At 37.3% G+C, this 11,778-nt stretch overlaps 1 protein-coding gene across 5 annotated transcripts in view; it reads right to left on the bottom strand.

The window, feature by feature from the left end:
* Positions 1–769: 769 nt before the first annotated feature.
* Positions 770–11,778, bottom strand: part of HDAC4 (histone deacetylase 4) — a 1,180,658-nt gene continuing 1,169,649 nt past the window's right edge. For all 5 annotated transcript variants that reach the window (XM_068226410.1, XM_068226411.1, XM_067142123.2 and 2 more), the window contains 3 exons: positions 8,799–8,969; positions 4,616–4,758; positions 770–2,163 (listed from right to left, as the gene is read on the bottom strand). In XM_068226410.1, the coding sequence (XP_068082511.1) occupies positions 2,103–2,163; positions 4,616–4,758; positions 8,799–8,969 (375 nt within the window). In that variant the 3' untranslated portion in view covers positions 770–2,102. The remainder of the gene's footprint in view (positions 2,164–4,615; positions 4,759–8,798; positions 8,970–11,778) is intronic.

The following is an 11,778-nucleotide window of genomic DNA, read 5'->3' as shown; positions in this document are numbered from 1 at the left end:
TCTGAACCATACAGCTATAAGAGTTATGAGAAACAATACAATGTGTGTTATTTTCCAATACTCTTTCAATTAGCTGTTTATTTCTTTTAAAAAATCTGTGAACTAGTACAACAATTCTTTAAAATTTAAAATGCTTGACACAAAAATAAATGCTCTTTAATTTCTTTTGTCTGCACAGTTATCACAAGAATCACACATTTTTTCCAAACATACAAAACAATGTAGAACATTTTATGTATTCAAATCTCTAATATATACATATCAGAATTATCCTTTCCAATACTTATATCGAAGTATAATATGCAAGTCATATCCAAAGTTCAAACAATTCCTGCTCTTAAGGTGCCAAGTGATATTGCACGTTATCTTCAGAAAATGACATATCAAGAGGAATATTGAATTAAACAATGTTGAATTTCAAAATGTTCTTCATGTAACATATGGAAAAAATTTCCCTTCATGTACTACCTATCTATATATCTATCCATCTATCTACCTATTTATATATATATACCTACACAGGTAGGCAGATTTTGTTTCTTTTTATAAAATCCTAACAACAAAGTGTCCTGCACTTTTGCAATTTTTGTAATAGATATATCCAGTACAAGTTCTTAGAAATATGATACAACAATCAATTTCAAGCTAAACAGAAGCAATAATTACACATTATATATTTCTGTACATTATTCAAATAAATCTTGCTAGGCTATTCATCAAAATGTCCACTTATCATTCCTACTCTACTGTCTTTTATAGAGACTGTTACTTTTTCATTTTTTTTTTTTTTTTTACACAAACGTAAGTTTCTTTCATATGACCTGAGGCACTCTCTAAATCCAATTGGTCCAATGTAAAAAATATTCAACATCTGTTTAAACTTTTTTTTTTTTTTTTGGTATTTCGTTGCCTTTATAAGGACACTAGTGAAATACGAACCACTTCATCTACTTCTCGAAATAAAAAAATAAAGGTTTTAAAAGCAACAATACAATTCCGAAAGAAGACTGACCAATGCTACTTCCTAGATGTAATCAATATTTAAAAAATATTCTTACTTAAAAATTTCTCATTCAATTCACTTCAAATTGACTCAAATTCTACACCAAAGTCCAATATTTTCAGTACTAAACTTTCATTTTGAAAACTATACTTCAGTCATTTGAGCATCAAGCTACAAAACCCAGGACAAAGAATTGGTCAGTGACTATGTGAAACAAAACTACAGGTTAATTTTACATTCTCAATGGACATTAAAAGAGTATGACTCGCACATACCAACATCTCACATCACATCTTAGAGAAAAATTATTCCAAGAAAATACGTTTTCATTCATCCTTCCTTCCTTCCTTCCTTCCTTCACCCATTGTTTGTAACTGACTCAGTGCATGAGTATTGTTTGTAAGCATAATTCTTATATAAATGTAATTTACTAAAAAATTTAAAAATTTAAATATAAACTCTTTTACCAATTGCAGAATGTATTGTGAGTTTATCTTTCACCTCAATCTCTTTTGGTGATGCTTTACTTTTATTTCTTTGGCAATTCACCGGTGACACATCATACAAACTCTTTCACAGCCTAATACAATTCAAATATCTCATGTTGACAAGCTGACTTATGTTCAGCTCTTACAGAATGACAATACAATAAACAAGTTATTGTTATTCGAGAACATAGCGGTAATTGTTACCTAAAATGCTTTTCATCGCATACAGCACAAAGTTCACAAGTGAATGTAGATTTTATATCTGCTATATCACAACATGCTGTCTGTCCAGGATTGCATTGCATTGGTATTATCATTATCAACACCTATCATTGAACACTACTGCTCTGTATGGCAGAAGTAAACAGGCTCTACTTCTTCTTTTACTGCACTGCCCACTGGGCAAATACAAGTGGATACAAGTGATACATCACTGAAAAGGTTCTCAAAATTTAAGACTTCTTAAATTCTCCACAATTCACAGCAACATCAGCAACAGCATCATCGTCATGCAATAGCCAGACAATGCATCGATGCAAAGAAGCTGGAATCAACAATGTGGAAGAGAATGAACGAATGACTAGGATCCAAATATACTCCTTTCTTATCATTCACTTTGCATCATCCTGTTCCATTGGCTCCTCAGATGGCTCACGGGAATGCTCAGGTGTCCTGCAGACACATCAAATACAGAGTTAAAATAACATCACAGATTCTATAAATATATAATATGAACCAAAGGTAATGTTAATAATAATAACAACAACAATAACAATAATAAAAACAGTGCAGATTCAACATCAACACAAGACAAGGTCGCTCAATAATGCATCTTTAAGCACGTTAAAAGGGGCAGCACAAACAAGAACTGAATTTTATAGTAATATAAGACACTGACAGCCTTAACACAGGGGCTGAATTTTGTGTAAAAGGTTTTTTAATTTATTATAGCTGGCCTATAAGATTTTTAATACCGGGCGAGTTGGCCATGCGCGTAGAGGCGAGCGGCTGTGAGCTTGCATCCGGGAGATAGTAGGTTCGAATCCCACTATCGGCAGCCCTGAAAATGGTTTTCCGTGGTTTCCCATTTTCACACCAGGCAAATGCCGGGGCTGTACCTTAATTAAGGCCACGGCCGCTTCCTTCCACCTCCTAGGCCTTTCCTATCCCATCGTCGCCATAAGACCTATCTGTGTCGGTGCGACGTAAAGCCCCTAGCAAAAAAAAAAAAAAAAAAAAAAAAAAAAAAAAAAATTTTAAATGCCATTAAGCATCCACTAATATGCATTTTAATGCATTCACAATTTTCTGATTTTCATCCACATCATATTGGTGTTACATTACATAAACTTTTAAGTGTATTTTTCGAACATTCATTTCAAGAACAAAAGAAACACTATTTAAGGAATTAATTTCTAGATTTGTAACAACATATCTTCAATAATTGTAATTTTCTTCTTGGGTTCTAGAAAGTAAGGACGTTTTGCAGGTTCTTTTGATATCGCTGATGAAAGGAATGGTATAAATTTCTCGAAACACATACAATTAATGAATAATGTAGATTAAGTATGTTTTAGTGAAAACAATAAATAATGACAGGGCAGACCCATTAATAACCCATTGTGTTATTTGATTATATCAGTCAATATGGACCAATATAACACCAAAAATGGTCAAATGTGTTCATTCTAAGGAGTATGTTCCAAGCTGGCAATGGAAAGATGGCGTGGAATGATATTTGTAGTTGAATAAGCTTGGATGTAGTTTTAAAAATTGGAGAAGATCATAAATGAAGATAAAGCTGGAATTCAAGAGGATAAATTGGGGCAAATATTCATTTACAGGAGGAGGAATTAGAGATTGGAATAATTTACAGAGGGTGATGTTCAGTAAATTTCCAACTTATTTGAAATCATTTAAGAAAAGACAAGGTAAACAATTAACAGGGATTCTGCCACATGGGTGGCAGCCCTAAATGCACATCAGTGGTGAATGATTGATTGAAATAGTAATATAGGAAGCTAGAAGACAAGAATAGGAACATATAGAAGCATAAACACAATGGCAGGCTAGTGTAGTCAGAGAGAACAATAGAGAGGAAAGACAAACATGAAAACATAAAATGACATCTCCATTATTTTCACATACACCGTCATCTCCATAGACGAGCTCTTCCTTCATCGATTCCATTTCTTCCAGGTCTATTTCTTATCAGCCCTCAATTAACCCAATAGAGAGTACAAGCTATCATTCTATTGCGCTGCATAAATGTCTAATCAGAAGGTTGAGAAAATGAAAAATAATAGCTGGATAACCAAGAATGGTATTCTACACATAGAGTGTAATGCTCATACAATAGTGAGGTTACTACCTTATCAATGTCAGAACTTGATTGGGCTTTTGGTGGTACACATGAAGGAAAATAAGGCAGTGAGAAACAATACCTTTAAGCTAACCCTTGAAAATACCAGTCACAATATTCTGTGAAACATTTAAAGCATCGAACCCAAACACACCACAGCCTACATGCCCGAAGTTATGACAGCTGTCGTTCAAACTGTAAATCTGAGGATATTTCTTTTCCTTAAAGAGGGTACATGCACAATGAAATTAGGTATTAAGATCTGAGGACAGGAAGCTATGAAGGAGACTAGGAACATACACACAATAACAGATCAATGACTCTCTTCCTTCCATCAGAAAGTACCAAAGCAATCATCAAGTGCTTGATATTTCAGATCTGCATTGCTTTTGAAGATTCAATTGCTGAGCTGCACATATACCATATGACAAAAGGTAAAGATACTATAAATATATTTATAAATGACAAGGAATATGGTTTAGTGATTCTGGGCAAGTTATAAGTCTAATATTTACCCAAAGCAGATAAAATACCCTGCCACAGTAAATGACATTAGCTCCAGACTATTAAAGCCTGACATGTGTGATGTATCCACATAATATAGATTTATATTCTCATGAAAGATTGCTAAATCAAAACTTTCCCTTACAAATGATATACGATGAACAAATCAAAAGCACCAATTGTTGATTTTCACATACTCGAACAGAAAAATTTGAATAACTGTTTAATATTAAGACAAAATGTCTCCATTTAACTTACTGAAGGTTGTTGGACTGTTGATGCATGGAGAGGCTGGCCATAGCTGTGACAGTCTCGGTCTCTTCTTTCTCTTTCTGCATTGCTTCAATGGCTGAGAATTCAACAGTATGGGCAGTTCTCTTTATGCACGGCCAATGGCTCAGCTACAGTAGAAATATAATGATCATAAAAAAAGCAAACTGTAATTTTATGTAATAATCATAAATTAATATATAAAAGAAGATACATATTTCCAATAGTACAAATTTGTTACATGATTGAAACACTTTCCACATAAATACTGAAATACAAGGGTCGAGTCATAAGTCATGGCTATTTTTTTTCTCGCGAACAGGAGACAACACGGAAAATCTAAGATATGCATTTGGAAATATAGGGCATGTACTTATGCTCAGTGCCTGAAGACAAATTCTGACTTCAGGAGATTCTCGTAGGAAAGTGACAGAACACAGGCCATTGGTAAACATTGTTTTATTATGGTATAGACAGCAAATACACAAGACTACGTACAAAGGACAGGTCTCCACTGGCTAAAGACCTTCGAAATAATCACCCAGCCGCTGAATACCATTCGCTGCATGTGTATCGCTAATGTGTGACACCTCTCCCCGAAATGCTGTTACGATGTCCTCTTTGTTATCAAAATACGATTGTTGCTCCTGCTTGTTGACTTCCATTTTGTGAAGCTCTCATTCACACACTGAACTTGGGAGCATGCTTAGACCCACCACTGTTGTTTACATGCACCATCTAGTGGCATCATACGCAAGTACATACCAAAAGTTTCCAAATGCACATCTTAAATTTTCCGTGTTGTTCCTGTTCGCGAGAGAAAAAAAAAAGCTGCCATGACCTATGACTCGACTTCCGTATATATATGTGTGTGCATACGTGCATGCACGCGTTTGCACTAGTCATAGAGTAATTAAAACAAAGAGCTAGGACTAATTCTCAATCTTCATGCTGTCATATCAAGGACATCTAGAAAGTTCTGATTGGCTATTAAAAAGAATAGAAGTGTATTTTCGAATTATTGGATTGGAAGAATTCTTCCAAAAGAGTTCAAACTTATATAGATGCATTTATGTGTTGTGAGCTTTGTTTAGAAGAATACATTTTGCAACAAAACAATTATTCAGATCATGGTTTGTGCTACTGCAGATCCAATTGGGCCTTTTCTTTAATGCTACCAGAAAACATATGACTCCTCATTCTGAATGTAACATAAAAGCTTTTCAGTCTGTCGGACACACAAGTTAAATATAAATATTTACACTATAACCTAACTGTAAAAAGCCACATTATTAAACAAGAAGTAGTGTGTATTTTTATTGCTTGTTTAATAATGAGTTTTTTTACTGGTATGTTATAGAGTAATATTTATATTTAACCTGTGTGTTCGGCGGACTGAAAAGCTTTTTAAGTTACATTTGACTGAGTCGATACTGGAAAGTTTGGTTTCCTTCCTAAGAAATCCTCGTTCTGAGTCACCACTGCTGCCGCAACACTACCTTTGACAAATTTGTAACTATTAAAGTCATCGATGAGCTACAAGTCTTCAATAAACTCTAAGATCAGATCTTGATTTTAATTTTAGATAGCTTCACCATGGATACCCCCTTCTCCAATCACCACATGCCCCTCTTTAATAAGGCAGAACTGTGAGGCATATGGGTAGGTGCTGGACACTATTCTTGATCATTATGAACACAGACATTTAGCCTATAAAATTTTTACTTAATATCCTACACCAAATACACTAAGATGAGATTCAACTTATTCAATGAATTAAGTAGAAAATGCTATGTGTTTAACTTATGTAAACTATTTATTATTGGTTTTAAGAGACACCAAAGTGCTGGAATCTTTCTCTAAAGAGGAAGTCTTTAATATGCCATTAAATCTACTGATAAGGCTTGCTCTCTCTCTCTCTCTCTCTCTCTCAAATTTAAGTACATTAACTGATTATGCACAGTCTCCACCCTGCTGCCTTAGGCACTTAAACAAATGTTAAAATTACACAGACTCAAATCCTACCATCTTTATAAATTATTTCCTCCATTTCATCCCATTGGCCACCTTTTACTTCCTTGTGTATTGACATTAGGTACACATATGGTGAGTAGTTGCATTATTATTTTGAAAAACTAGAACTCTTCAGTGACACCCAAATTATCTATCATAGCTCATGGTGAATCTGTTGAGGATCCAACCAAGTTTCAGGCTGAGAACTCGACAGATGTTTACAGAGCCTGTCACAATAATCTAATTATGCAATACAACTGTATCATGTGATGATATGACAAAGCTTTCAACACTAAAATAACAGAAAATCAGAGATAATAATATATTTTAGCTGCCTGTCCATAGAAATTACAAGCGACTGACTTCCTATTAACCCTCAGATGGATTAAAAAAAAAAAAAAAAAAAAAAAAAGCAATTTTTTACATGCATAACAAAAAGAAAATTCTGGGACAGGCTTCCTCTTCTTCAGAATAACAAGGTGGGTTCTGAAGTATTTAGGGAAGTAGCAAGGGGTTATCTTCATTTCAAGTCCTGTCACTAGGCTTAAAATAATACACCACCAAAACATCATAGTAAGCAACTTAAGAAGCTTTTTACAAGAGAGAACAATCTAATTACAGTAGAACCTCGATGCATCGTTCCTGGAACTATCATTTTCCCGCATCCATCATTCAATTTATTCGGTTCCAAAAATGTTCCATAGAAACCAATGTTAAATTTCCCCGCATCTATCATTCTTCGAACTATCCTTTTATCGCATCAATCATCAAAAAAGTATTTGTCCTCGGCCACAATTTTCTCGCATGGATCAATCGTATGTAAGGAAAATATATGTAAAAGTTTCTTTGAATTTAAAGAAAGAGCTGAATTCTCTAGCATATAATAGCGGCAACCTGTTATGCAAGAATGTACGATCGATTACGAGTTGCTAGTCTTGAGCAAGGATCTTGTATGCTGAAGTGCTGTGTGCAGGTTTGTCACGCGCAACCTCACTATGAGCCTCCTGGCGCCAAGGCTTCTCCTCGACCCACTAACCGGCCCCTAGAAGTATTCTTATCTACAAGAATTAAAATGGAGGCACTGTAAAACTCAATTTTGGCACCATTCCCTGTGTTGCTATTGGCTGCTAGGACTGCCAGCTTCATTGAAAATGAGATAATTGCACAGTTTAAAATAGTCACTGCGTGTGTTGGGTATGTTTTAATTAATCACAGGGTTATTAATCGTGTCGTATCTTTTGATGTGTGTGGGATGCTAGAGGCCTGTTGACCACTTTGTTGCCCCCTGCCCAGTTGTCTTGTTACAAGCCGGACCTAACCAAGCCAGACCAGTAATCTTTTCACTAGCCTGGGCTTGAAACTAATTCCTAAGTTGGCAGCATCGCTTAGCCCGCTGTGACATCGATCGAGGCGCACCATGTTGAATGTCAACCTCTGTGACATCGCCGAGCCGCGCCATGTGGCATCTCTGACCTATCGTTCGCGAAGTATCTACAGAATCTTTACTAAAATACAGGTTATCGCTGTAATATCCATGTATATCATTAACTTGCAATAAGAGAAATGACCTTTAAGGTTTTCCAATTACTACGAGATGTAAGGAAAAGTGAAATGAAACAGCGTAAAAGTCACACTTTTTATTTTCATCGCATATATCATGATTGCAAAAGTTTGATACCATTATGTATAGTGTGAGCATGTCCGGCTCCATGGTTAAATGGTTAGCACGTGTTGGCCTTCAGTTCAAGAGGTCAAGATTGGGTCAGGGATTTTAACTTTGATTGGTTAATTCCGACAGTTCGGGGGCTGTGTATGTGTGCACCGACTTGCGCATTAGGATTCATCTTAGGTAGAGCTGCATTTTCATAAGCGCGTAGATTGCCTATCATGCGACAACTTGAAAGATCTGCATCCAGCATTGGAGGCCACACGCCATCATCATCGCCATCATCATCATCATTATTATTGTTGTTATAATATTTACATGATGAAAAATGCCCGAATACAGTACCTATATTTTATTATTTTGCTTTCCCCCTATTTTATGTCACCTGCATTTATCGTTTTCCCGCATGCACCGTCATTTTCCTCTTCCCCCTTGAAAAATGATGCATCGAGGTTTTACTGTATTCAAAAGAACAATTGGGACACTACTCACCTGAATGGCAATTGTTTTCTGGAGTGTATCAATGGCATTCTGACAGGGTGGACGTCGTAACTCTTCTTCACGAATTGGGCTAGGTTCATCACCCAGCAATGCTCGTACACATTCCTGGGCTGAGTCACAAATTGATGGAAGGTCATAACCACCTTCCAGAGACAATATAACCTACACGGACATTGAAAATAATTACTCTCACAGCAACCACAACAATTTCAGCCTTATATTAAGATATAACATTTCTGTTTCAATACTACAGTAATTGCTACATCAAGACTGTGGAGTACAATTGGGTAAGTCTAACGTTGTAATTTCTTTGCTCATATTCTTAATCAGGTGAAGTCTCAAATGATGATTATGAAGATTTCCATTCAAAGGACCTAACATAATCATTATCCATCCCAGACATGAAATAAAATGTTTAAATTTATCCACAGGGTAACATGAAGAGGCGAGTAAAAAGATACAGAGTCAGTAGAATGATAACAACAACAACAAGTGTTTAATAACAACTGCTATTGATCTTAAGAGATAACACAGAGTCAGTAATTTGCCCCAAAATGCCTTTCTTTTATTTTTTATTTTTTTTTTACTTCCCAGTAAATCAACTGATACGAGGATACAGGATTTGATCTCCTACAGTCAAAAGATCTACCTATTTACAGGGTGTCCCAGGACGAATAGTAAATATTCAGGGATATTACAGGAACAATCATTTGAAGCAAATGTACATTAAATGTGTTCTATCTCGGAAACCATTCGGAATACGGCATATGTCCATATGAAGCTTTTTGCTTCAAATGATTGTTCCTGTCACATCCCTGAATATCAACCATTCCTCCTGGAACATCCGGTATTTTTAAGGTAAAAAAAAAATAATAAAAAAGGCCAACCCTCCTGCTGGTTAGCACTGCTGAGCTGTTCCTGTTAAGTAATCATTGTTTAGCCATCAGTGTGAAGTAGTTCACTGTGTAGAGCAGTTACATTGTCTGTAAGTTAAGTGAATCAACCGCGCTGACTGTATGAGTTATCAGACTCAATCAAACCAAGGAACAGTCATCTTGTGTTTTGATAGTCGACAGCCTTATGTTCGAACCTGTCTATGTGTGGCTGCTGTGCGAAGCGAAGTGAAAGATGAGCTGTCAATCAGGTAACACGAGCGACCCGGAACACCTGCTGTGAGTGCAGAGACTTTGTAACTAGACAGCAATTAGTGGAGTGTGGTTATTCCTGGTGTGTGTCCGTATAGGAGTGTGTACTAACTGGGTCATCCTGAATTAAATTAGATTGATAAAATCAAGAGGGTTTTATTCGTAATACTATGAACAAAGGACTCTTGTATTTGGAAGTGTTCTGAAATGTTAAAACTGTATTAGGAGTCTATCCACAACCTTGAAGACCAAAAGCAAGCTCCAAACTATGTTGTCCTACTGCCCTACAGTGCCTAGTAGTTCCAGTGATTGCCTAGTACATTTTACGGGGAGTTTTATGAATCACTGAATGTATTTTTTATGTGGTTTTCATTGTGGAACAAAGCACTTATCAGAGAAGAAAGTCAAAGAAAAACAGCCAACCAAGTGCTTTATTGGCTTGTGTTGCATGAACTGTCCATGACAGATCCCAAGTATATGTGGAAGAATTGTTGAGCCATCAAGCTCATTACAAAAAAAAGTCTGATCACATTTTTAGAAATAAAACAGTTCTATCACTCTAATTTAATTCTAGGATAGCCTAAATTAACACGCTCTCTCTCTCTCTCTCTCTCTCTCTCTCTCTCTCTAGTCTTCAACCATTAATGGCCACACTGCACTATCTGCTGTCTATTTGTAAAATTTATGTCCTCTTCACAGTGAGCAGCCAGCTAAGTGGTCTACCTGGATGGGCTATAATCTCGACAGTCTTCACTTTACTTTCACTCTATATGCTCAAGTTGCCTTACTCACAACAGTGCACGCAGACAAGCTCAAACACGGGGCTATTGGCCACCATAGCATAAGACTGTTCCTTGGCTCAACTCTAGAAAAATTCCACCACTCACACAGCCAATGCAGTCAACTGCTCTAACACTGACAACTAAACAGCGGTCACACAACAGCAACAACTCAACAGAGCTAGCCAGCACTACAATATTCCTCACAATGATGATAGTTATCATTGCTCAAATTCTACTCACACCAGCTGTTCCACACAATGACTCAAAGACTGTCTACAGTCCTCTTGTTACTAGCCCAAGTCAAGGCTTGGAAGTGGAGGCCTCGCCCTCACATGCTAGAGAGGCATCCATGGTTCCTCAACATGGGTGATACGGTGGTTCACGTGAAGTGGGGCTGGTAAAAGTGAAAGGAAATGGCGTATGGCTTTTAGTGCCAGGAGTATCCGAGGACAAGTTCGGCTCGCCAGATGCAGGTCTTTCGATTTGACTCCCGTAGGCGACCTGCACGTCGTGATGAGGATGAAATGATGATGAAGACGACACATACGCCCAGTCCCCGTGCCAGAGAAATTAACCAATGATTGTTAAAATTCCCGTCCCTGCCGGGAATCGAACCCGGGAACCCTGTGATCAAAGGCCAGCACGCTAACCATTTAGCCATGGAGCCGGACAGTGGGGCTGGTGATTGAGGTGAAGGCTCACTGCGGGGTGCTGAAACCAACACATCACTTTGCTCTACGTAGCCTGGACGAGCCGCGGGTTGGAAAAGGGGTGATCCCAACCTAAGGGGAAAGTCATGGCTGTGAACACAGTCATGATAATGCCAAGTGGAGACTACGTGAGTAGGCCTACTGAAGGGGGAACAAACCTGGCTAGGTTCGGGCCAGGGGCGGACCGCTGGATGGACGACTGAGGGGCGTGGTCTCTGCTATGGAGAGCCTGAGTTGCAGGAGGACAATGTCTGGCTGTACGCCTCACCACGGATGGTGAGGACGACACTCAGGACCCTAGAAAGGGCAAAAACCCTATGATTGATTGAAATAT

This window comes from Anabrus simplex, chromosome 2, assembly GCF_040414725.1.
Source record: "Anabrus simplex isolate iqAnaSimp1 chromosome 2, ASM4041472v1, whole genome shotgun sequence".
Taxonomy (NCBI): domain Eukaryota; kingdom Metazoa; phylum Arthropoda; class Insecta; order Orthoptera; family Tettigoniidae; genus Anabrus; species Anabrus simplex.
This window is presented reverse-complemented; position numbering and strand designations above follow the sequence as displayed.